The sequence below is a fragment of the Eschrichtius robustus genome, chromosome 7, assembly GCF_028021215.1.
Source record: "Eschrichtius robustus isolate mEscRob2 chromosome 7, mEscRob2.pri, whole genome shotgun sequence".
NCBI lineage: Eukaryota > Metazoa > Chordata > Mammalia > Artiodactyla > Eschrichtiidae > Eschrichtius > Eschrichtius robustus.
The window spans coordinates 113,576,259-113,604,195 of NC_090830.1; the positions used below are offsets into that span (position 1 = coordinate 113,576,259).

General features: G+C 36.6%; 1 protein-coding gene across 1 annotated transcript; it reads right to left on the minus strand.

The window, feature by feature from the left end:
- Positions 1–5: 5 nt before the first annotated feature.
- Positions 6–27,937, minus strand: PCGF6 (polycomb group ring finger 6). The gene is made up of 10 exons (XM_068548488.1): positions 27,511–27,937; positions 26,674–26,773; positions 26,486–26,582; positions 25,623–25,678; positions 25,463–25,522; positions 24,401–24,509; positions 19,727–19,754; positions 10,294–10,392; positions 4,533–4,619; positions 6–1,154 (listed from the first exon to the last, which is right to left on the minus strand). The coding sequence occupies exons 1-10, from the start codon at positions 27,871–27,873 to the stop codon at positions 1,098–1,100; spliced, it is 1,056 nt and encodes a 351-aa protein (XP_068404589.1). The 5' UTR covers positions 27,874–27,937; the 3' UTR covers positions 6–1,097.

A 27,937-nucleotide genomic window follows, 5' to 3' on the forward strand; every position in this document is an offset into this window, starting at 1 on the left:
GCCAATCTTTCTCCAATTGTAATTGTTTTTATGCAGACTTGGAAATTTTGCAGTGAAATGAGGTCTACAAAATATTTCTTTTAGAAAGCATCACAATGATAATTTTAGGCAAAATAGTCTTTAAAACTGAAATCTTTGCATGCAAGTGAGTGAGCTCTCAAACACCCGTATTCTTTATCCCAGTGACAAAGTAATGAGAAAATGAACATTAAACTGACTTACTGAGGAAACAATGAACAAGTTTCTGTAAACTTCTCAAATTCACTCAAATTTTTAAATTACTGTCAAAAGCAGTGCCATTACAAGGTATTGACAATCACATTACGTACTCAAAATGAATGTTAATCAAACTAACATTCAAAAAATAAAAATACTGTTGCAAAGAGGCGCCCCTTGTTGTAAGGTATGTTAAAGGAGTCTTTATTACACTGAAGGCTTATGGTACGGGCCGTAAACCCTACAGGAGACAGTCTCTTCACACAGAAAAATTATAATCCATCCCTTTTAGAAGTGAATAATATCTCTTTAGTAGTGTTGCTGGTTGAAAAAAAAAAACAGTTACAAGTTCGAAATAAGATGGCAACATACAAAAGTGGCCCATAGTTTTGGTCTTTGTATAAGAGGTACATTCTGTAACTTAACAAAGACTGGCTTTAAATCTTCAGTTCAAAAGCACACTTCTTTTCCGAAAGGATGACTGCCCAACTGATGCCATTTCAGAGAGCAGAATCCTAACCACCAACTTGAAAGGGGTATGGCTCAGTGAAGACAAAAACAAAAACAGTAACTGATTTACCTCAAAGATTAGGAAACAAAATCAATGTCAAAGTATTTGAAATCATAAAAATTCACTGCTTTAAAAATTTCCCCCTGAGCTGTGGATGCTTTTTATATATAGTCTCTAGTAAAACAGATGCATTCTATAATACCAAGTTGTAATTATAAATCCTATGATTCTTGGTGCTGAAAATAGATAAGTTATGTCTCGAACAGCACAAAGTGATAGCAATTACACATTTCGTGGAAATCTTTGGTGAGATGCAATCCTGCCGAAGTCTCCTTATTTTGTTTCCCTCCTCATAATACCCTTAGAATCTTCAAGTAATTTTCAAAGGAGAAACCACAAGTCCATAGTGAAGGACCAGCAGACCATCCTGAAAAGAAAAAAAGTGTTCTGCAGTTATTTAAAAATCAGTTACGTAAATGATCAAATCAAAGATAGTTTATTTTTCATAACCCAACACTAATGTGAAATTCTTTGATTTAAAGAGAATAAAGGGTCCAAGATATATAAACTTGCTTGTTCACTCACCTCATTACCAAACACTCCCTGTTAATGTGCCTTTTTAATGACTCTCAGAAGAAAATTCTGAAACTACCAGGTATCCACAGTTAGTCAAGGTTGTTTATGGCAAAACAGTTCTTCAAAAAGAACTAAAAGATACACATTTCATTCTGCACGGATTACTTAATATATCACCCAAGCACTGGACTTCTCTAAAAAAAGACTCAATTATCATGAAGTATCATGGATCTGCTAAGAAAATAAAACATTTATTTCCCACATAAATGCAGCTTACAACTAAAACAAGTGAGAAAATTTTGGAACTCTTACCCATGTAATGTATCATACATTTTACTTCCTCCTTGAAGTCTGTTCAATACAATTTACCCTTTCTTTGATATCCAGAGTCATCCTTATGAACAGTAAATACACTGTGCTGTAACACAGTGATGTCCTCTGGGGTCATGGGAAACTTAACCTGACAGTAAATGACTCCAGATACTTTGTTCCTGAGTCTTTTTGTGTCTCCTCTCTTGATATCAGGTCTTAATTCCTTGTGCTCTCACCAAGGCTGCTTAAAAGTGTGCTTTTTAAGGTGTTATTTCTAATCTACTATGAACTGGAAAACTAGCTTAAAAGGAAGGCTCACTGGGGAAGTATGCCATGGGCAATGGACCTACTTTGAGCAACATATAGAGGGAGTGGTGGCATGCACGCCTTGCATTTCCAACCCTTTGCTAGCTATCGCTCTCTCTTTCTTCTTTATTAAGCTTTTTCATGGCTCCACTTCCTCATTTCTCATTCACTATTCAACTCATTGCAATCTGGCTTCTGTTACTGGCAACTTCAGTGAAAACTCACCAAAATTCTAGAAAGGGGTTCACCAATTCAAATGCCCACAAAGGCCAGAAAAGTAACATAAATGAATATGTGAGTCAGGTATGTAGTCAAATAGGGTATGTTGAGACCAGTGGTAAACCAGAGAGCAGACGCTTAGCTAAAGGAATTTAAACTCAAAAATATTTAAAACATAGAATAAGCCAAATAAAGTATAGTCCCATACCATGTTTGGCCCACGGACCATCAGACCTGTTCTAGACTAACTAGTCTAATCAAAGTAAATGAATTTGTATTCTAACACACACAGAAGGATCCTATTAACATTTTTACATGAATACAAATTACATTTTACATAATGTCAATTTTTTTGCATATAGTTATGTTTCACAATTACAAGCTGTTTCAAAATCTCAAAACTTCAATACATGTATAAAATCGCATTTTATGAAATGAGATAATTCCTTATAATTCAAATTTAAATCTATGTCTATTATGTTTATATTCCATATAAATATATAGGAATATATAAATATTATTTATATTTTATCTTTAGATGTCTCCATTCATGGTCTTCTTAAACTATCCAACCAGAGTGAATCTTCTAAAAGGTAAGTCAGATTATGTCTCTTCTGTCCGTGGCTCAAATCTCTCCAATCAGTAGTCTCCCACTTCACTCAATTAAAATCCAAAGTTCATATTACGGCCTATAAAGTCCTGCATGGTTTTATTCCAACTGCTCAGATCTCAGCTCCTACCATTCTCTCCCTCACTTGCTACCTCCTAGCTTTCCCACTGCAGAGATATGTTATTCATTTAGCTAAGAGGTCCTGAGATTACATGACACATTGTTATCAATGAGGACTTTAATTAAAAATATTTCAGGTTATTTAAGTTCTGGGACTTGCTCGTCTCTGAATCTCCCCATGTCTAGAATAGTGCTCCGTAAATATTTTTTGAATTGAAGTCATATTTTCTACCCACTCCACTGACTTTGCGATTTTACTCCTAGATTCTTACATTTCTAATCAAGCTTAACTCTTAAAAAGACAATCGGGACTTCCCTGGTGGCACAGTGGTTAAGAATCCGCCTGCCAATGCAGGGGATGCGGGTTTGAGCCCTGGTCCGGGAAGATCCCACATGCTGCGGAGCAACTGAGCCCGTGCACCACAACTACTGAGCCTGTGCTCTAGAGCCCATAAGCCACAACTACTGAGCCCACGTCCCACAACTACTGAAGCCTGAGCGCCTAGAGCCCATGCTCCGCAACAAGAGAAGCCCGCGCACAGTAACGAAGAGTAGCCCCCGCTCGCTGCAACTAGAGAAAGCCCGTGTGCAGCTACAAAGACCCAACGCAGCCAAAAAAAAAAAAAAAAAAAAAAAAAGACAATCATTTTCTAAGATTTCTGAAGTTTGACCTTATAAAAATTTTAAGAAATGTTTTGTTTATATCTTTAAGTATGCTTTACTTAGCCAAGAAACAATTTTGCTTTTGTATTTTATGAAGAATCTTTTGAATTATTTGTTGCCAAAATGTAGACAATTGGTATAGTGCTATATTTCTAAAAACATGTAAGAATAATCAAATAATCACCCAAATAAGTATTCAGCTACTCTTTTGTTAAGATTCTAAGCTTTAAGTTCAACTTTTTTAAGAGGTGAACCTTGATTCTACCACTAACTAGCCAAGTGACCTTGGGCAAGTTACTTAATCTCTCTACACCAGTTTCCTCATCTATATGATCCACCAACGGATTTTAGAATTAGAGGGTAAAGTTCCAGGAGAAACTTTCTCTTCATTAAAATTGTAAGTCTTATCTTGCTTTTCATGTATCCAGATCAGATTTCATATTATATTCCCACTCACATTATAGGCTAATTAAAACATCGTAACAGTTACCATGGCTTCTTACCAATTGAGCAAGGAATGGTATGTGAATCTCTATAGCCTAATGAATATCTACAAATTTTTCTTAAAGAAATGTCCTTGCAGATACATTTGCCCAGTAGTCTTCAAAGCTCTACTGCAATACTGGACAGAGAAAAAAAAAAGGCCTCTAGAATCAAACTGCCTGGGGTTTGAGCCCTGGCTCACTCACTCACTCACTCACTGTGGGTAGGTTACATGTCCTCTCTGTACCTTGGTTTCCTTATCTTTAAAATTGGGAATAAAAGAATACCTACCTCATAAAACTATAAGGAATAAGACAGCTAATCGATACAAATCATTTAGAAGAATGCCTGACACACAATAAGCATTCAATAAACATTAGCTTTATTATTTACAGTCCAGATAATTTTAAGAAAATTATAGAATATTTATTAAAACTTTATTGATAACATGGAACATTTTTCTTTCATTAAATAACTTGTCCGTTAGGCATAAATACGGTAAAGTCAAAGACCTACCTGCATTGCTGCATCACCTATTGCACGTCGAATTTCCCTTAGAGTTTGATACCGCTCTAACAAGTGATCACCACAGATGATATCTACCTACAGGCAAATAAGAATGTAAGTTTGCTTTCCTGCTTCAAAAAACCATATGACAAAATGAGGAAGATCAACATAATTATTTTTAGACTAGACTTTGCTATTTTAGACTGATTAAACACTCTCAAGAAAGATTTTAGAAACTTTTTACAAATAAAGTAAAATGGAAGGAGCATTAGAGGACATAGCAGGACAAAGAACACTACAACAGACATTCAAAATGATTTCCTTGAATCTCTGAGAACAAGTTAAATCATATTTGATATGTTCAGCACAAGGCACAGAAAAGTCTATTATTTAAAAAAGTTTCATGACACAATGATTAAAAGGGCTTATAATGCTTAAAAAGGCAATCTTTAGTTATTTGAATAATTTTCTTAACGAGGAATATCTCATTTTCCAACAGTGGAAAGTCTACTACTGACATAAAGTACACAATAAGGGAACTGTTTTACAGATGGAACAATCTTAACAAGGTCTTTTCAGCCCTTTTAGTAATGTCGAAGCTCTAAGATAAATCTACTTTTATATAGAATGCTCTAGAAAGAACGATATGGTTGTACAGTTATATACTATATTGTAATATGATTCCAGTATACTCACTTGCTAGAAACAGAAATGCAAATCCTTATATTCTCTTTCACTGAGTACTCCTTTCCCATTGCCTTAAAATGGGAACAGGTCCTCAACATCTTATTAATACATATCACTTAACAGGCTCCCTCTCCTAATGTCCCTATTTAGCTTATGGCATGAAATTTCTCCTTGCTCCAAACCAAAATATCAGCTCTAACTCCTATTTCTCCTTTTCCTTCTCACATGCAGTTACCAAGTCCTGTTGCTTCCTTCTTCACCATACCTTTTCAGTTCATATCATTCTTTCAACTGCTGCTCTTAGGCTTAAACCACTGAAACCGTCTCCTAACCAGATTTCCAACCTTCAAATTCCGTTTACTCTAAAAATCCTATGCACTGCCAACATGTTAGTCTCCCTAAAACCTTCAGCATGCTTGGGTAAGAATAGTAAAAGCAGTTGCATTTAACTGAGCAGCCTCTATGCACAGCATTTGTTACACTATATATTTGACATATGTTATCTCATCTCATTTTCACATTCCTGTGAGCTAGGTATTATAATTCCCATTTTACAGATAGGACGCTAAGAAGTAAAGACATTAAACTTTCCTAAGGTCACAAAGCTAGTTAAGTAGCAAAGTTCAGATCGGAACCCAGGTCTGTCCCCAGGTCTATCTTTCTCCAAAGATAAGTGCATGTCAGGGGTTGGCAAACTTTCTACAAAGAGCTAGATAATAAACATTTTAGGCTTGTGGGAATCAGGATCACTGTCACATGTGCTCAATTCTGTCACTGTAGCATGAAAGCAGCCATAGTATGGCTGTTCCAATAAAACATAATTCATAAAAAAGATGGCAGGTTAGATTTGGCCCATAGGTCAGTCAGTCAAGCCCTGTGATATCTCACAATGAATAAACTCCGATTAGTAACAACTTTTGTTTTATGCTTACCAGTTTTAAAGTCAGCAAAGCAATACTTGTTTGCAAAAGGACTTGAAAGCAATAATAGCAGATCTTGTGCACAGAACTTAGGTCCATGAAAAATTAAAGAACTTGGAAACTAACATTATATTTTTATTAAGTATCCAGCAATCCAGAGACCACCACTCTTAGTGGGCTTCACCACATGGTATACATTTATGAGTTGGTTACTACAATTTTCTTTTCAACTTAATCTTAACCCCCAGAGGTTAGCCATTTACTAACAGTTTGATGCATATGGTCCTAGATGCAATGTGTGCATGTGGGGATTTTGGTTTTGTTTTTCTAGAAATGGGATCATGTCACATATTTTGTTCTACATATTCTTTTTTTTTTTTTTTTGTTCTACATATTCTTAAAACACACACAGACACACACATACACACAAACAACAAAAACTTAATATACTATGGAATCTTTTGGAATGCATAGTTAGCTCTCTGTGTTTAATAGCTGTATAGTGTTCCATTTTATGACTATATCATAAACTATATATCCATCCTCCCGATAAACATTTAAACTGCTTCTCATTTTACATGATGATTTTTAAGTTACTTGACTGTAAATACTTCATAAATTAGTTCATTCAAACAGAATCACATCTCTGAGGGTGCCACAAACATGACCCACATATTTGATAATTTGCTAGAAGGACTCACAGGACTCAGCATGATTACAGCTATGAGTAATTACAGCAACACAGCAAGGATACACAGTCAGATCATCAGTAAGGCAAAAAGGTGTAGGTAGAGTCTGGAGAAATCCATGCACAGGCTTCCTATGCTCTTCCCTCCCAGTCCAAGAGGAGATAACACCCACACACTGTGGAAATACAGCCAATTTGTGCAGTGTTTCTGCCCAGGGAAGCCCATTTGAGGCTCAGAGTTTAGGGTTTTTATTGAGGGATGGTCATGTTGGCATTCTCTGCCTAGCAACTACCAAATTCCAGACACCCAGAAGCAAAGCAGGTATTCATCATAGATCCATTGTTTGTACAGTCTAGGTACAGGGAAACACCCTCAATAGGTAACTTTTCATATTAGTACAGGGAACTTTTTACAAGCCAACTTCCTATATGCTAGGCAAGGGCCAACCTTGGAAGCCAGCCCTTCTAAAGGCAGCAGCCTCAGGTCTGCTTTGTTAACTCTTTTCTGCATAATCTTTCTACCCTTTGGAGTATTAAGTCTTAGTTAGGAAGAATAACTACGATATTTCTGAATCTCAGAGCAGAAATCGTAATGTGAAGATAGTCTTAAGGGAAGAAAAACCCTTATCTTTTTAAAAGCAAGATCACACTAAAGCTTTCAAGACAGGATTTTTCACTGATTGAGCCAGTGCCACACTCATTCCTCTTTGTTCATAAATACTTTCCTTTGATAGAAAGTTCTTTTTTTCTTTGTCTGGCAAAAAAAAAAAAAAAATCCATTCTTCAAATCCTTTCTTTGACCCCTCCAGAGTTAAATCATTCACTCTGTGCTCTTGTGGCACTCATCATATCCTATTGTCATTCAGTTGTTTACTTTTATATCTTTCCCACACAACTCGGAGTCGCCTGGTGGCATTTTCTGTCTCATCTTTGTACTGGAGGCCAAGCACATAGATGCTCAATTTAGTACCAATAGATAGTAAATGAATGGTAGGGATACACCATATGACATGTTAGAGTCTCTGAAAAATGATTTGGAAACAATTCAATGATAGGGTTAAGGTCATATACTAAATAAATAATAATAAAAAGGAACCTGGGCTTCCCTGGTGGCGCAGCAGTTAAGAATCCGCCTGCCAATGCAGGGGACACGGGTTCAAGCCTTGCTCTGGGAAGATCCCACAAGCCGCGGAGCAACCAAGCTCGTGCGCCACAACTACTGAGCCTGCGCCCTAGAGCCTGCGAGCCACAACTACTGAGCCTGTGCCCTAGAGCCCGTGAGCCTCAACTACTGAGGCCAGCACGCCTAGAGCCTGTGCTCCGCAACAAGAGAAGCCACCGCAATGAGAAAGCCAGCGCACAGCAACAAAGAGCAGCCCCTGATCGTCTCAACTAGAGAAAGCCCGCGCAGCAACGAAGACCCAACTCAGCCAAATAAATAAATAAATTTATTAAAAAAAAAAAAAAGGAACCTATCTTTTAAGATGGAATTAATTATGGTAGGATTAACAACAAAATCTACTACCACATCTTTTATATAGAGAATATTTAGTGATCAATGTGGTAATCATTTCAAAAAAGCAAAATAAGGTCGGAAGATCAAATAATGTACAAAGGAACACAAGAGTTATTAAAAAACAAGATACAATAAGACAGCAATAAATTCAAAACACCACTAAATCAACCATGGTGATCCAGAGGCACTGGGCTCTCTTATGTGAAAGAAATCTACTCAGATAATTACTGATTTCTGATTTGAATTAACTTAAATCTCTTAAGAACACATGTCTACATTTTTTTTATCTTTCAGAACTGTCTTCCTTTTTTATTTTTATCTGCCACAAATAAATAATACTTTTAAAGGTATTTTATCATTTAACAGTCCCCTAGTAATCATTCATTCCTGCTAGTAAATAACCATTTATGAAGGTCACATATCTGTAAACAAAGAATACATTTTCTATTTGGGACTAAATGGTTTTAAGGAAGGTCAGCACAGAAGGCTCAAGTGACTGGGTTGACCAAGAATTTTATTTTGTTTAATGGTTAACTAGCTCAATGTTTTCTTCATATTAGAAGTAACTCCTGTTTATGTTCTCTTGGATTTAGAAGGCTTAAACAATTTTAGTCACAAATGGGTCTGCATATTTGATAATTCTCTGTTCCACTATTTTAACATTTTGGTGAAACAGTAATTTATGAATGTTACCAGCTATATAGTACCTGAATTAGAAAAAAATATTTACCTAAAGAGCGAAGAGCTGAGAGACAAACTTAAAGACTGAAACAAGTTTTACATCATTTTATTTCAAAATGTTAAAAGCCTTGAATTTTGGGATATGAGGAAAAAATAAACCCACATTTTTACACAATAAAACCAATTTAGAGCTTTGGCAACCAAATTTCTTAAAACACCAGTGTGAAACTTATAAATGGCTCTGATCAATATCTAGCCACAGAGGAAGTAATCTATATCCTAAAGAAAGCCCTCTTGGGTGCCACTTCTTATTCTATATAATCAGGTGCAAGTCTTCTGATTTCTGCTTTTAGAAATAATAGACTATTATGAGATTACTCACAATTCTTCGTTCAGGAGTCCCTAAACAGCTGTCTATTTCTAACCAAAAGGCTAAGAATAACCTCAAGTATGCTTTGGCTACAAGGTGATAGATAGGTCATTTCCAATTTTCAGTTGCCATGAGATACAGCTAGCATTATGTCAAAGTCAGTAAGAGAAATAACATTTAATTGAATTTAATATATATTTAGTACCGGCAGATATTGATACTAAAAACATTAGCAAAATTTCAGATCTACAGCAAATAGACATTTTAGATAAAAATTATTCTATAAAATTTTACACATGATGGAGAATAACAAAAATTCCTTTTAAATTTGACTAATGAAAAAGCAGAGCTATATAAACGTGCATTTTCACTGGCCCACATTATTAAACTACGAGTTTATTTAAACTTTATATACAACAATACATGAGGTTTGAGATTTCCATCTTACAACAAGAAAGTTATTATATAGCTAGAATGAGATATCTTTTTCAATCCTTAGGAAACTAACAGAGTCTATATTAGACAGCTGTTTCACTTTTCTAGGTGTCTTGAGCTAAACACGGATAAATCCAAGGATGTCCTCTGAAGAGAAGTGAATGGATGGAAAAGTAAACTTTTGCTCTACTATCAAAAAGAAAGGAGCTGGAGCTGAAGCTCTAGAAGCTCTTTAATCGTTCTCACACCCTCAGCTTTTCTCTGACACCCATAGATGGTGATCAATGGCAGCAAGTCAAATGTGATTAAATTTGGGGGTGGGGATCACTGTGTACCAATATTCAATTAACATTTACAATATCTACAATGTCATAAAACAAAAGCCACTTCATGAAATCCCAGAGACGGTTCTTTCTTCAATATGTTAAAGGTAATCTCACAACTTCCTGTCTTTTTACACACATATACTCTACCTGACAAGCTGGATCAAGACCCATTTTTCTTCTGAGGAATTTTTCTACATGTCCAATAGTTGCTTCTCCTGAAACTCGGACAAACTTCTTTTCCAATGGCTAAAAAAGTAAACAAACAAACCAATTTCAGATTAAATATACATAAAATGTATAAACCTTAAAGCACATTTTATAGCAAAGATAATTCAATAGATTTATGAAAGAAAAATTACTATGAAATTTGAGTTAATTTATCTATCAAACAAGAAAAAAAAGAATTTCTGCTTAGCTTCACCTCTCTAAAAAGTATGTCAACAATTTTTTTTAATAGAAAGGCTTACTGATTTGTTTTACTACCTCATCAAGAATAAAACTTAGAGTAAAATTTATTGACAGCAAATACCCAAGATTCAATGTCTAAAACAACCTGGTTTCTTCAACGAAAAAACTTCAGGGAAAAAAAAAAAAAACCCAACCAAGGCTGAGGAGGAACCGCTAGATTAAAAAAGATACAAGGCCTATAAATAAGAGCTATATCAACCAAATACAATACATGGATCTTATTCGGATCCTGATTTTTAAAAATCTTTAAAACAATTTTCATAAGACAATCTAGGAAATTTAAATAGCATGTGGATATTTAAGGAATTACTGTAAATTTTAAAAATGATAGTATCGGGACTACCCTGGTGGTCCAGTGGGTAAGACTCTGCACTCCCAATGCAGGGGGCCTGGGTTCGATCCCTGATCGGGGAACTAGATCCCACATGCATTCCGCTACTAAGAGTTTGCATGATGCAACTAAAGATCCCATGTGGGACTTCCCTGGTGGCACAGTGGATAAGACTCCATGTTCTCAATGCAGGGGGCCCAGGTTCAGTCCCTGGTCAGGGAACTAGATCCCATATGCATGCTGCAACTAAGAGTTCTCACGCCACAACTAAGGAGCCCACGTGCTGCAACTAAGACCCGGTGCAACCAAATAAATAAATAAATATTAAAAAAAAAAAAAAGATCCCGCATGCCACAGCGAAGATCCCACATGCTGCAACTAAGACCCAGCGCAGCCAAAATAAATAATAAATAAATAAATAAATATTTGAAAAGCTGCTTTACACATTCAGATACAAGTTTTAAAAATAAATAAATAGGGCTTCCCTGGTGGCGCAGTGGTTGAGAATCTGCCTGCCAATGCAGGGGACACGGGTTCGAGCCCTGGTCTGGGAAGATCCCACATGCCGCGGAGCAACTGAGCCCGTGAGCCACAATTACTGAGCCTGCGCGTCTGGAGCCTGTGCTCCGCAACAAGAGAGGCCTGCGCACCGCGATGAAGAGTGGCCCCCGCTTGCCGCAACTAGAGAAAGCCCTTGCACAGAAACGAAGACCCAACACAGCCATAAATAAAAATTATAGTATCATTATTATGTTTTTATAAAATGTCCTTATCTTTTAGAAACAATTATTTACTGATAAAATGATACATAGTTTGGGATTTGCTTCAAGATTATATAAGAGAAGTGTTAAAGGTATAGATGAATTGAGACTGGCCATGATTTTATAATTATTGAAGTTAAGTGATGTGTACATGGGCATTCATTTTACTATTCTGTCTACCTTTGTATGAGTTTGAAATTTTCTTTTAAAAGTAGAAAATAAGGGCTTCCCTGGTGGCGCAGTGGTTGAGAATCTGCCTGCCAATGCAGGGGACACGGGTTCGAGCCCTGGTCTGGGAAGATCCCACATGCCGCGGAGCAACTGGGCCCGTGAGCCACAACTACTGAGCCTGCGTGTCTGGAGCCTGTGCTCCACAACAAGAGAGGCCGCGACAGTGAGAGGCCCGCACACCGCGATGAAGAGTGACCCCCGTTCGCCACAACTAGAAAAAGCCCTCGCACAGAAACGAAGACCCAACACAGCCAAAAAATAAATAAATAAATAAATAAATTAAAAAATAAAATAAAATAAAATAAAAAAATAAAAGTAGAAAATAAAAAGATTAACATCCAGACGTATATGGCTGGAATCTGATCCAACGGTCTAAGGTGATAGGTACAGAGACCATAGGGTTTCAAAGTAGAAACTAATGCTTACCTAGCCACTCTCTCTCTGAGGCAATTTTAAGGATACTACTATTAATAAAAATGAAAAGCTGGGGTAATAAGAACTAAAAGGGTACCTTTTAGGAAAACGTGAACAATGTTTTTCTAGCACTAGAGAGAGGGAGCCCAGAATTGCTACCAAGAGGACCCAGGCAGGTTAGGCACACATTTCTTCCATGTAACAGCATTCAGCTCTCTTATCTGTAATTTGGTTTCTTAAGAACTTTCCTAACAATAGGTCTATCCCTTATTACCACAGTGCAGCAGATAGCATGTTAAGTGCAGATATTCTAGAGACAGACTGCCTGGGTTTAAACCCTGGTTCTGCCATTTTCTAGCTGCAAGTCTTTGGACAAGTTGCTAAACGCTTCTGTGTCTCCATTTCCCCATTTGTATTGTTAAAATAGAGATACTAATAGCACCTACCTCATAGAATTATCATAAGGAAAGTGTGTTAATATATGTAAATAACTATTAATAATTCCTGGCACATAGTAAGTACTTAGTTATTACTAGTGTATTGATTTATTCTGTTCTTTATGTAAAAGAATCTAATTAGAGGACCTAGTTGTCATCATGGATACTGATATAATCTAGACAAAAATGGCAAAGGTTCGTGTTCTTTTAACGCAGGTTTAAGAATCATCTTGAAAATCTAAGGCAGTCTTTCTCACTAAGGAGTAGATACAGCAGTGCTCCAGGTGAAGTCTTGATGAAGGTACCGCATTGTAGGTGGCACTGCCTGATTACCATGAGAGTCCCATCATGTGCCTTGAAAAGCTGCTATTCTGGGTAATCTAGCTAGATGCCTGCCTGGCAACCAGTGCATTTCTGAAGGTCAATTTCTGGGGCTTACCATCTCAATAGTAGGCTTCAGGTATACCAACAGAGGACAATTCAATATTCATCATTTCTAGTTCTTGGTGAGCACTTCACCCCCAAGTGTTTATTAAGATTAATCCAACTTAGCTAAAGTTATCAATACTGTACTTTTTAGACCACCCAGAACAGAATTATGAGATCTGCCAGTATCTGAAAGAAAAACATTGGTCTTGGCTTTCAAATTTGGGTTCTCACGTGGTTAACCTTAGTCTTCATACCCCAGGCTCACAAGTTAACAGAATTTTTTTCTGATATAATTCAGATCCAGCTTTTTTAACAATTTGTTTTTTTTGTTTTTTGCCTTTTTTTTTTTTCTTAAGGCTACAAAGCAGGCTCTCACCTAAATGGTCAACTCATTTTTTTTTCCTGCTGCATCTAATAGCCTCCTACCATCTGCATATAAACAGGAAAGAAAAATTCCACAGAAGAATTTTACTTCTTTGAAATTAAGCACAGCAATCTTCCCCACCATCTATAACACAAAAGGTCAATTTGAGAAGAAAGTTGAAACAATAAGGTAGAATCTATAGGGAGATTTAAGAGACATTGTTATTTTCTGACTATAGAAAATGCATACCACTAAAAATATTGGGTCACCCAAAAAGTTTGGTCGTGTTTTTCCAAGTGAACTTTTTGGCCAACCCAATATCTTTTAAAAAGATGGTATCAACTCATTTTACCTTGAAAAAATTCCTACCTCTGTCAACTGAAAACAGTTACCAACCCAGTCGCAAGGTAAATCCCTAGCAACCAGATGGTGAATTTGAAATACCACCAAAAGACACCTTGGAGAAATAACAGATTCTGTGTCTGGGGCAAGAGATGTACGAGTTGAGCATGGAACATCTTGTCATATCAAATAGCAAGGAAGCTATTATAGACCATGATTATCTATGATAAGACAATTTGAACATCAATAAAGATAATAATTAAAATGGGTTTAAACCACAAATATATTTAAATGCATGAGTTCACATTAAAGTAAAAACAAAAACAAAAATACCTAATTGATTATGACCGGAGCATGCTAATGAACCAACTCATTATTTTGAACCTTGTAAGTCAAGGGAAAGAATCAGCATTTACTCTTTCTTTCCTATATGAATGGTACCACTGGCTAATCAAATAGAGGTTTCTCATTATTGAAGTATTTTAATAAAAGTCAGAATGACAGCATCATTTTCCAAACCCTATTAAGTTAATGGGCTTAGACATAGAGTACCAATTGTTGCTAATAATACAAAGACACAAACAACCAGACATTAATGTGCCTCCAGATGGACAAAAACACCACCACCTATGAAGTATTCTTGGTCCCCTCAAATCAAACCTGTCTGATTAACACTCAGACTTAACTACTAGTTTATGGGAAAGACAGAGGACAGAAGAACATGTTAAATCATAGCACAGAGATGCAACATCAAAACCCAATCTGTAGGAAACTATAGTACAAATGACCCAGCTTTGTCAACAATGAATTGCAAGAAAAAAGAAACAGAAAACTTACAGACTTAAAAACCTATCAACCAATCACAATGTATGAACATTATCTGGCTCCTGATTTACGATGTTAAAAAAACAAAACACCCACTACGATTGAGATAAAAACTTGTACACTGACTAGATATTTGGTAAGAAACTTATTTTCTTTTTATTCGCCACCTTCAACCTTTTGAAAAATCACAAACTTACAAAGAAGTTACAAGACTAGTAAATGAAGATCCAGATAGCCTTCACCTACTTTACAAATGATTAACATATTGCTATATTTGCTTCATCTCTTCCAATGTAATATGTGTGTATATACGTGTACATTTATTATTTAAGTTACTTGCAGACATTGAGATATTTAACCCCTAAATATACCAGCAGTTATCATCTCAGAATAAAGGGACTCTCCTCTATAACTACAATATAATTATCAGGAAATTTATAACATTAATACAATGCAATTATCTAAATGGGCCCAAATTCAAATTTCTCCAGTTGTCCTAATAACGTCCTTTACAAGTTGTTCTTATTTCAATCCAGAATCTAATGAAGGATTACACACTGCATTTTGTTGTCATGTTTCTGTAATCTCCTTTAATGTAGAATAGGTCTGTCACTTTATTTTTATCTTTCTCAACACTGACATTTTGTAACTTTTTTTGGTATGCTACGTGGTCATTAAAAAAAGAGACTCATCTTTTAAGAGTACTGAAACACTTTACAGATGAAATGGCAAAATGCCAGGGATTTCTTTCAGAATAATATTAGAAAGAAGGGACTTCCCTGGTGGCACAGTGGTTAAGAATCTGCCTGCCAATGCAGGGGACACGGGTTCGAGCCCTGGTCCGGGAAGATCCCACATGCCGCAGAGCAACTAAGCCTGTGCGCCACAACTACTGAGCCTGCGCTCTAGAGCTCGCGTGTCACAACTGCTGAGCCTGAGAGCCACAGCTACTGAAGCCCGCGCCCCTAGAGCCCATGCTCCGCAACAAGAGAAGACACTGCAATGAGAAGCCCGCGCAACGCAACAAAGAGTAGCCTCTGCTCGCCACAACCAGAGAAAGCCCATGCACAGCAACAAAGATCCAACGCAGCCAAAAATAAAAATAAAAAATAAATAAATTAAAAAAAAAAAAAAGAAAAGAATCCGTCTGCCAATGCAGGGGACACGGGTTCGACCCCTGGTCCGGGAAGATCCCACACGCCAGGAAGCAAATAAGCCCATGCACCACAACTACTGAGCCTGCACTCTAGAGCCCGTGAGCCACAACTACTGAAGCCCATGCACCTAGAACCCATGCTCTGCAACGAGAAGCAACTGCAATGAGAAGCACGTGCATCGCAACGAAGAGTAGCCCCCACTCGCCACAACTAGAGAAAGCCCACATGCAGCAAAGAAGACCCACCACAGCCAAAAATAAATAAAAATAAATTTAAAAAAAAGAAAGAAAGAAAGAAAGAAAGGAAGTGTGGGAATTCCCTGGTGGCCTAGTAGTTAGGATTTGGCGCTTTCACTGCTGTGGCCCGGGTTCAATCGCTGGTGGGGAAGTGAGATCCCATAAGCCGTGTGGCAAGGCCAAAAAAAAAAGAAAGAAGGGAAGTGGATGGAGGTATAAAAAAATTAAATTGGTCATTAGTTATTTGGCAAAGCTGTGTGATGGATGCATGGAGGTTCTGTTCTGTCTACTCTTCAGTATGTTTAAACACTTTCATAATTAAAAGTTAAAGAAAAAATTTTCTGAACTACATTACTGCTTAGTGAAACACTTTTAAATTAAATGTAGCAAACAGACTTTATGATTTTCATGCCATAAGTGTACATGGTGAATAGTTTAACTAGGCATCATCCTAGTCAGACATATTTATTTGAACAATAAATAAAAGACAAGGTATAAAAACAGCTTTTTAAGTAGTAGAGAATACTGAGCTATAATATCAAAAGCTATAACTAGAACTCCCTTATAAATACAGAATTAAAAGAAAAATGTTAAGATTGCCAATGTGTTAGCTAAGAAAATATTAAAAAAAAGACTGTTTTAGCAAAGTAAAAATAGTCAAAATATGCAGAAAGAGGATCATTTGTTTCTAAAACAATATATTCATTACCTCTTATAGACATAAGCCTGCAAAGTAACATCAGTATCATTAGTTAACACTGAAAACTTAATGCCTCAAAACTATAAGAACAGTATAATAAACTTCTATAAACCTAGCTTTATCAACTCAAAGCCAATCTTGTTTTAAATATACCCCACCCATTTCCTACCCCAAATGCTTCCTGGCCCCCATTCCCCAGTTCTGTTTTGAAGCAAACCCCAGACACATCATTTCATTTGTAAATACTTCAGTATGTATCTCTAAAAAATAAGAACTCTTTTTAAAAACATAATACCACTATCATACTTTAAAATTCCTTGATATCAGAAAATAGACAGTAAATGTACAAATTTCACCATCTCAATTTTCTTACCTAGTAGAAAATGATTTTATTATTTTTAGGGTTGTCATTACAGAGAGAATAAAAATAAAACAAAGATTTCACACACAAAATATAATAACCAGTGATGGACTCAAGCTAAAATTCTAATTTATGCATATATTATTTTTATCAGATATATTTTTGTATTCTCAAATGTATACACTAAATATACTACAAACAATGCTTCTATTTGAAATTTCTAATGGATTTTGGCTTGTTTTTTAAAATTTAACAGCTTTATTGAGATATAATTCACATATCATTAAATTCACCATTTTAAAGTATACAATTCAATGGTTTTTAGTACATCTATAAAGTTGTGCAACTATCACCATTATCTAATTTCAGAACATTTTCATCACCCAAAAAGAAATCCATACCAATTAGTAATCACTCCTAATTTCCCCTCTCCCCCAAGCCTCTGGCAACCACTAATCTATTTCCTTTCTCTATGCTTTTGCCTATATTGGACATTTCATATAAATGACATCATATAACATGGTCTTTGGGTGTCTGGATTCTTTCACTTAACATGTCTTCAAGGTTCATCCAGGTTGTAGCATGTATCAATATTTCATTCCTTTTTAATGCCAAATACTATTCCATTGTATGGATATATCATATTTGGTGTACCCATTCATCAGTTGATGGATATTTGGGTTACTTACAGTTTGGGGCTATCATCTCATAAATTTTTTAGTTTATTTTCAAATCCAATCCAAATAAACGCCATACACTGATGTCCCTTGAGTCTCTTTTAATCAGTATGTTCTATCTACATGTTCCCTCTTTACGTCTTTCCCTCTTATTTACTGAAGAAACAGAACTGTTTGTCCTGCAGTTTTCCACTGTCTAGATTTGGCTTATTATATATTCTTTTTTTTTTTTTTTAAATATTTTATTTATTTATTTATTTTTGGTTGCGTTGGTTCTTCGTTGCTGCGCGCGGACTTTCTCTAGTTGCTGTGAGAGGGGGCTACTCTTCAGTGCAGTGCACGGGCTTCTCATGGCGGTGGCTTCTCTTGTTGCAGAGCACAGGCTCTAGGTGCGCGGGCTTCAGTAGTTGTGGCATACGGGTTCAGTAGTTGTGGCTCACGGGCTCTAGAGCACAGGCTCAACAGTTGTGGCACACGGGCTTAGCTGCTCCGCGGCATGTGGGATCTTCCCGGACCAGGGCTCGAACCCATGTCCCCTGCATTGGCAGGCGGATTCTTAACCACTGCGCCACCAGGGAAGTCCTATTATATATTCTTACAGAGAAATTTAATAAGTTCCTGTGTCCACTGGATTTCCTGTAAATTAGTAATCTAGGGGTATGATCAGCTTCACATTTCTTTTGGCAAGAACACTTCATAGGTGGTAGTGTCATATTTTTTTGATGTATGAGGATCAGAACTACATAAATATTCTAAGCGCATATGTGCTTTCGCAGAAGCAATAGGCTAATATTTTAATTTAATTTTTAGTTCTTTCTTCACGAGATTTTTATACTCTGTTGGCTCGTCTGGCTACTACAGGTCACCGGACAGGTGTCTTCAGTGAACTTTAGGAGCATATGACTCTATACTTGTCCCATATAGAAACTTATATGCTACTTTCCCACCCAGCACACTATGAAAGGACTTCCTAAAGTTAATCACCATAAGTTTGGTATTTTACAACTTAGAAGAGGTAAAAAGTTACCAAACCTAACACTGCATTCCCTCCATCACAATGATCTCTGGGAAAAACCTATAATATACTTCATCCAGAAAAGTACTCATTTATTCCTATGCTTCAACTCATGTTCCCTAAGCCATTATAGTCACAAAACAAAACACTATGCCCAACCAGGTATAATTCACCCATATTTTAGTATAGACTTTGACAGTCACTGAAAATCTAAGCAGATGATCAAAGTCAGCTATTTCCTTATATATTTATAATCCCAAGTAACTATAGGCCTGATTTACCCCTTTTAAAAAAGTCACCTTTTCCTGAACGACTCATACTATAGGAGCAACACTGTGTAAAATGGCACCTGTGATACTGAAGCCTTTAAGACAACTCTGAACTTATGTTACAAAAGAGTTCATTCTTACCTTTAAAGTTTCAGTAAATGATTGAAGTAACAAGTTGGGGCAGGCTAACTTCAACCAAAGATGTTACATGCAAATGAAATTTTAAGCTCATATTTAACTCTAAATGCCAAATATGCAAAAAATGCTTTGAAACATTTTTTTAATCACCTAATTAACACAGCATTTGGTTTCAGTTCTAAAAATTACCCACTTATTTTTCCTTAGACCACTGTTCTGAATAACAAATCCCTACTTAATAACTCTTTTCTCATAAACCTATTATAAGAGAGCGTTACTGAATGTACTTCATATTTCAACAAGTTTTATTTATAGAACAAATTTTATAGACTGTAATCGAAGACAGTCTCCATATGATTGCTAATGTTAAATTTGTGTGCTACAGGGTCCTCTTGTAAAGTAAATGAAAAATAAAAGTAAAATACCTTAAAATGTCCCGTGCCTTCATTAGCACTGAAAAACGAAAGCAAAATTAATCAATTTTTGAACTATATGTTTAATTATATAACACAGAAAAATAATATAAATACACATATTTGAGGAACATCAATTTTAAAACACGGTCACCTAACCCTTTATGAAATAAACAAATGTAGTTAATTGTCATATCTGCCACCTAGTGGTAAGGCAAAGGCAGTTTTATACAGTATTTTACATTGCTTTGTATATTTACTTCCAGGAGTTAAAAGTATACTATTAATATTTATATTTCCCCCACATGTAGCATCCTAACATTTTCTAGCTTAAAGTAAAACTTCTTTTTTTTCTGTCATAATTAATGTGTTTTTTTCTTGATAGCAACGTTTACAAGACAGAGTCCTTACAAGAAAGCTGCTACATTTCCTGTTGTTTTACTTGTAACATAATCACCTGGGCATGATTTACTCAGTTTGCTTTTCCCCTAAAAGTACAAAGAGATTTCTTGGTTAAATCAATTATTTATATCATGAGGAGACAAGGAACAAACTTTTTTTGACCATCTACTATGCACCAGGCATTATATTAGGTCTTCATATATTATGCATGTTTTTCATTCAGTTCTCACAGTAGCCCTTTAAGTCAGGCATTAGAATCACCATTCTACAGATAAGGAAAATTAAGCTCAGAGAGGCTGAATAACTTGCTTAAGGTCACACAGCTAGTAAGTAATAAAGCTGGGTTTCAAACACGGGTATACATATCAAAGTCCATTCTTTGTTTTTTTCGGCGACGCTGCACTGGATCTTAGTTCCCCTGACCAGAGATTGAACCTGGGCCAGGGCAGTGAAAGCGTCGAGTCCTAACCACTGGACCGCCAGGGAATTCCCAAAGCTCACATTCTTTCTTCCCTATCATGTTGGAAGAACAGGTAAGATCACGATTGCATCATCTAGAGTATTCTTATAATACAAATACAGAGAAATATATTAATATACAATATAGATAGTATACATATCTATTTATAGAATATGTTATATTGACAAGCATAAAACATAATTTATGTATACACATTATATATAGATGTAAATCTAGGATTATAATATCTTAAGAGTTACAAAATAAAATATCCTCGTGAATTCCCTGGTGGTTCAGTGGTTAGGACTCCGTGCTTTCACTGCCAAGGACGCAAGTTGATCCCTGGTTGGGGAACTAAGATCCTGCAAGCTGCGCAGCCAAAATAAATAAATAAATAAAATATCTTTTTCATTATAAGAATTATCTCTATAGAATCCATGATATATGGGCATCTGGCTTCTGCTTGAATATCTAAAGAGATAGCTTCTTAACTTACAAGTCGGTTCATTCCATTTGTGGGAAACGTTGTTAGATATTGCTTGCTTGCACTGAATCAAATATGTTTCTCCCTGTAACTTATACCTATTGGTCCTAGTTTTGCCTTTTGGTACTCTTGTGAATTAGATTCAATCTTTCTGCTACTACACATGACATGGTTTTCACACCTTTTACTATTCCGATTACACCTCAATTTACTAACATCTCTCTTAAAATGTAGTGCCTAGTGCTGAACATCAGACCCCAGTTGGATAACAGAGCATACAGTGGGATAGCACCTCCCTGGTTTACTAAACACCACTGAGTTTAAGATTGCATTACGTTTTTGCCATATCTTCTCTCATACACTTATTTCATGTGAGTCCATTTTCTTTACTAGGCAGATGTTGTACACATTACAGCACCACAGACTACTTTAACCTTTATTTCTGAATGACCCTGCACTATTTCAATATTCATATACTGATAATAGTTTAGACATGTTAGGAATACCATATGTTGATTCTTATAACAATCCTGTGAGTTGGTATTATAACCCCCAATTTAGAAATATGGAAACTGATGATCAGAGAAGTTAAGCTACATCCTAGGGGTTACATACCTTGAGTTACACTCTTCAAAGTCTATGCTCTTTCTATATACACTATACTGCCTAAAGTTATTTCTTTTTATAATCTTCTACTTTACACGTAGAAACTGAAGAGCAAAAAGGAGAAGTACTATACAGGACTATCTTAAGATCACAAAACATGCATACCAAATTTAGGGGGGCGGGGAATCTCATATTCATTCCAGTGGTTGAAAAATCACTTCCACAGTCTGAACCTACCTCAGGATTTTTGCTAATCCAATTCAAGCAGGGTCACCAGCTGGACCAAATTTGCCCTTGTACTTGCATCAGGTTAAAACTCACCTGCCATTTGTCCTGCCATGAAAGAGCTTCCTATGGGTTACCCTCAGTAGCCTGACTTCAGTGGTAACACCAAGCTTTTCAATGTAGTAAACATGTGGGAATTTAACTCTGAGGACTGGCGACTTCTTCAAAAGGACTCTTTGCCACAGTGGAAGCTTTCTTCCCCATAACCATTTGAAAACAGATAAAAGACTATTTTATGACGTAGACAGACTACTCATCATAATCATCAACATATAAGGTTCAATTCTCTTGTTTTACAGATAGGGAAGCTGAAGCTCTGAGATGTTAAAAATACAAGTTCCATTAAAAAAAAAAAAAAAAAATACAAGTTCCATGAGGGCAAGGGCCATGGCTGACTTATTCCAATTACATTCCCAGCAGCTAGCAGAGGGCTGTGCTGGTACACAGCAGGACCTTAATAAACATCTTATGAATAAACAGAAAGCGATTAGCTCAATTCTACAAAGCTATACAACAAAGGAGCTAGGACTTAAATAGAGATGTTCTTATTCCAAGTGAGGGCTCTTTTTTCTACAGCAGGGAATGTGTTAACAATGTAACAACTCCAGTAAGTGGTAATGACTGCTTTGACCACAGTACTTAAGTCTCACTCATTAGGAAAGCCTGCCATGATTAAGTATTGATTTCTCCTTTGGACAGACAGAGGTAATGCAGCACACTTGTCACATATTTGCCATCTTTGCATTACTGCCACTTTTCAAAAAAGGTATAAAAAACTGTCAGTTCCAACTATGCGTTAGTGGAAAAGGTTACATTTCCCGAAAATATTTTTTTTAGAAATATAAATTCCTTTCAATTTTCAAATTTTAATTAACTAGACTTACTAAAAATCAAGTTATATGGTAAAAATACAAATGAAAATGAAAATACAATGAAAAGTAAGACTTTTTCCGATCCTATACTCATACACTCCAGTGCCCTTTTCTAGAAGCAACTGCTATCAACATTTTCTTATATGTCCTTTCAGGAATGGTCTGTGCCTGTGGGGAAAAAATATATATATATGTATATATGCCCACCACCCGCTTTTTAAAAAAAACATAAAGAGCACATGCTATATATTCTCTTCCGCATCTTGCTTTTTTCACTTGAGAAAGTGAATTTTGGCAATTGTTCCATATTAGCACATACGTTACTAGCACGTGTTCATTGCTATATACCATTATTTTACCAGTTCCCTTTTGGACATTTAGGTTGGAACACATTCTTTAATAACAGAAATTGCTGGTTTAAAGTCTGGTATTACATGATTTCTTCTCATTCTTCTAAAGAGATCTTTATTTCATTATCATCAACCACTACTACGTGGGCTCTGTGGAGGCATAAGAAAGGTTTCTCGCCTCTCAGGGATCCTTAATATCAGTTGAGAACACAGGATGAATACATAAAGAGATAAATACAACATAGTACAAGCTAGATACTAAATAAATAATACAGGCAAGCTAGAGTTATAAGGAGGAAGTGATTGAGAAGTCAAATAGTCATCAGTGACATAAAATGGAAGATCTAGATCTTCCAAGAAAGGCATTTTAGTTTATCCTGCAAACTATGGAATTATTTTGAAAACTACAGTTTGATACAGGCCAACTCTATGATGACAGTCGGCCTAACAATGTTGCAGGATAATGGAGGATATTAATTAATGGAGGATTATTAATTAGGGAGATATCCAACTACTTTGGAAAATAATTTGGCAAAACCAAGTAAAACTGAAGACAAACATATCCCAAGACACAGCAAATCTACACTCTTAGAGAAATATCTCATATATACATAAGGAGATATGTAAAAAATGCTTAAAGCAACAGTGTTTATAATAGCAAAAAAACTGGAAACAAAGTGTTCCACAGTACAAGAAAAGATAAATTATGGTATATTTATTTTAAGGGAATACCAGGCAATGGTGAAAATGCGTGAACTAGTTATACATTTTAGCATGGATGAATCACACAATGCTGAGTGAGAAAAGCAAGTTAGAAAACATGGTATGATACCATTTAAAGTTTTTAAGTGGCCAAAAACAATTCTACTATTGTTTAGAAATAGATACACATGGCAAACACATAAAAAAATGCATGGGAATGACAATCATTACTTTTAGGAGAGTAGTTATTAACCTCTAAGGGAAGGGGGGAATGGACAGGAAGAGGCAGCCAAGTGCCTTCTGCCATATTAGCATGGTTTATTTCAAAAGCCAGATGATGGAGATACAAGTGGTTATTTTACTACTCTTTAGTACCTTTTTCTAAGTCTTAAATATTTCAGAATTATTTTTTAAAAGGATATCAGAAAAACTCGATATGACCTTAGTTCAGGATGATTTTGTAACTGTTGGAACTTAAAAAATTCTTTATTTTAAAGTTTAGAGGTAGAGGTTTAGGGTACTCACCCAATAAACTCTAGTAATAAAGACATGTCAAGTTCAGGTGGAATACGAAACACTGATTCTAAGACTTTCTTAGATCTTCCTTTGCTCGAAGGGACTGGCTGTGGAACAGCTATTTAATAGCCAAACAAAAAAGTTGAGTTAGAATATAAATATCATAAACTGAGATCTTTGGAAAATAATTACAGAAATTTAACTGTGTTGACTATTTAAAATATCACAAAGCACTCACTCTCCCTTTTTTAAATAATATCAGTTAATCTGTCAAAGCCAGGGAAATTAGTGACAAGCCTGGGGAGCACTCCACAGTGGAAGGCAGACATGTATGGCTGGTTTATCAGGGCCACAGAGAGAGCTCAGCATAACAGCAACAATAGCTGTAGGTAGCCCTTAATAAGCACTACTATGTGCCAGGGCTCAGGGCTCATGCTTAGCACTTTACATGCACCATCTCATTTAGCCCTTATTAAAACTGCATGACATAGGTACTAATGCTTTTTTTTAAAAAATTTTATTGGAGTATAGTTGATTTACAATTTTGTGTACTTTAACTGTAAAGAAAATGAGATTACAGTTTAATGAGATTAGGCAATTTGCCTAAAGTCACCCACATAGTAAGTGGAAGAATGAAGATTTAAACCCAAATCTAACTTCCATACTGTGACATTACCATCATCATAAAAACTAATATTTGAGCAGTTACTATGTTCCAGGCACTGTTTTAAGTGCTTTGTATTACTCAATGTATCCTTACAACAATTTTATAAAGTGTTATGATTATCCTTGCTTTATAGAAGAGGAAACTGAGACATTGAAGTAATTTGCCAAAGTCATACACCTAGTAAGGTGGCAGATCTAGGATCACACTCAATATAGCTCCAGAGCCTGTACTCTTTAATCCTTATAAATAATTAAATTGGATTACAGTAAATCATTATCTTCAAAATCTTTCTCTTTGATCATAAAATAACCAGCTATCACCAAAAAGAACCTCAAAGGGCGTAAATTTTATTAAGTTAGTATTCTTTAATCTATAAATACATTATGGTATACACCCAAACTTACCAGGTTTAGGTACTTCTAGACCTCTTTCTTTATAGAAATCATGCATTTGCTTTTTTTCTCCTAAAAAATGATAAAACACAGACTAAATTACACTTAAAATGTAACTAGCAGAGTCAGAAGAGATTCTGGGATTCACAACTATGTAATAAAATAAACTTACTTTCCTCTAGATTGATCACTAATTTGTACACTATGTCTTGTAACTGTCGGTCCAACCTAATAAAAGGAAAGGATGGAGAATACCTCAGAATTCAGAAAAATGCATTTGGTACAGAGTGAATGATGCTCTTTGTTAAGTAACTGTTTTCTCTTAGGGGTGACTATCTCCTTTCTCAGAGCTGAGTTACTTTTAGGAAGCGCTCATGGTTCTCATCTGAGAGAACCTCAAGTAATTGTATGCGGTCATAATTACAAGTAATTATAGACTCCTGAACTATTTGCTAAATTGTTCCATGTGAACTGGTCTTATTCCCTTAATAAGAATGTGAGCATGAGGGCAGAGACTGTATTTTGAAATTCTGTGTATCATCTGCAAAACACTCTTCTATGAAGGTAGTAAAAACATAATAGTATTTGCTAAACAAATGAAAGCAGGTCACCTTTAGTGTTTTTCTTCCCTTAGGAAACTGAGCATGAACTGAAAATTTAATAAGCCACAATGACCTATGACAGACAGGCTTTTCTAAAGAGGCCAGTTATTTCAGGTATTAGTTTTAAAAATAGAATTCTAGATACACAGAAAAGGATAAGCCTAAACTAGCCTCATCAACTTGACTGATGAAATTAAAATCTTCAAGAAAAGACATCTGTGTCTTTTTTTTTTTTTAAAGTTCCCAGCGGATATCACAGTGCCTGGTACACAGTAAGTGCTCTATATGTATTTCTATGTATTTCTTTAAAGAATATGTATTTCCCTTTCTCGTCATTTTGAGATAGGCCAAGAATTTATTACCAACTACACAATTTCAAGCTTTCAGGAAAAGTATACCTAAAATATAAATTTTACTTATATATTCTTCTTACCTTATGTTGTAAAGAGGTTGTGTCTGATGTACTACTATGTTGCATTTTGGACACCTGTTGCTATAGTAAAAGTGTCTTACAATGCAGCTTTTACAAACTGTTGAAAAAAAATGTTGAAATTAGGATACTTTCAAGACATTTCAAAAATTGAACATATTATTTGGAAATATGATGAACTATATGCTTACATGTATGAAGACATTCTGTAATGGTAGTTGCATCTATTAAGTAACCTTTGCAAATGGAACACAAGATGTATGGGGTCAGCTCAGAGAGATTTATCAGGCGCTGCAAATGCAATGGAAATAGTTTTAAAATACAAGTCCTTGCCTTTTCAAATTCTTAAGCGATAATCCCCAAATTTTATTATCAACAACGTGTAGCTTACTTTGCAACATGGAAACATGTCACAGTACCTCCAACCCTTCAAACACTCTCATCAAAGTTACAATAACACAATATAAACCAATGTTTCGAAAAGATCTCATTCTTTTGGAGATAACTGTATATTGCCAGATGAGGGGCATCTTACTATAAGAATTATCACTTAGTGGACAAACTTTCCAGATACTGGTGTTTAATATTAATTCTGACTGGCTAGGTATATTGTCTAACTTTATGAAGTATGCGCTGCCCCATTAAAAAAAAAAAAAAATCTCCCAATTAGAGACTGACTAGGTGGGGAAGGGTTTCCCATCCTCTCAACACCCTGTAGAAATGTACTGTTTCCCCGGCCCACTGTAAGCTCCTGGAGGGCAGCAGGCCGGCACCCTTGGCGCCTACATCCCTGGCACGCAGTAGCTTCGATAATGAGTGAGTCGGACCCAGAGAGCTTAAGGGACTGCAGGAACGTTACAATATGAGTCGGCAGGGAACTGGGCCGGGACAGAAGGCCGGTCCGCGCCACAAGCAGGCAGCGCAAGGAGAGGTGAGGGTCCGTACAAGTGCCAAAGGCTTCAGCGGCGAGCGGGGAACCCGGCCCTAACTGAGAAGGCCCGGCGTGGTCAAACAGGGGCTATCAATACCTCCTCCTCGTCCTCGGAGTCCGGCCGGCCCCCCTCCAGCCTCAGCGAGAAGTGGCTCATCTCTTCCTCCTCTTCCTCCTCTTCTTCCTCCTCCAGGTCCTCATCCTCTTCCAACTCCTCGTCCTCGTCCTCGAAGCGGCCCCTCAAGCGGCCCAGGCTGCGCTCCGGCTCCAGCTCAGGGGGCCGGGAGCCCGAGCAGCCGGGAGCACCCGCCTCGGGCAGTGGCGGCTGGCCCTCCTCACCCGCTGCGGGCGCCGGGGTAAGGGCAGGCGGGGAGACGGGAGGCGGGGGCGGCATGGCTGCGGCTCCCTCGGCCTTGGCAGCGCCCGCGGTGCCTGCCGTTATCACAGGGACCCCCTCCATGCCGGGGGTAAAGACCAGGCGAGGCGAGACCGAGACCAGGTGGCTGGATAGCGCGGGAGTTCCG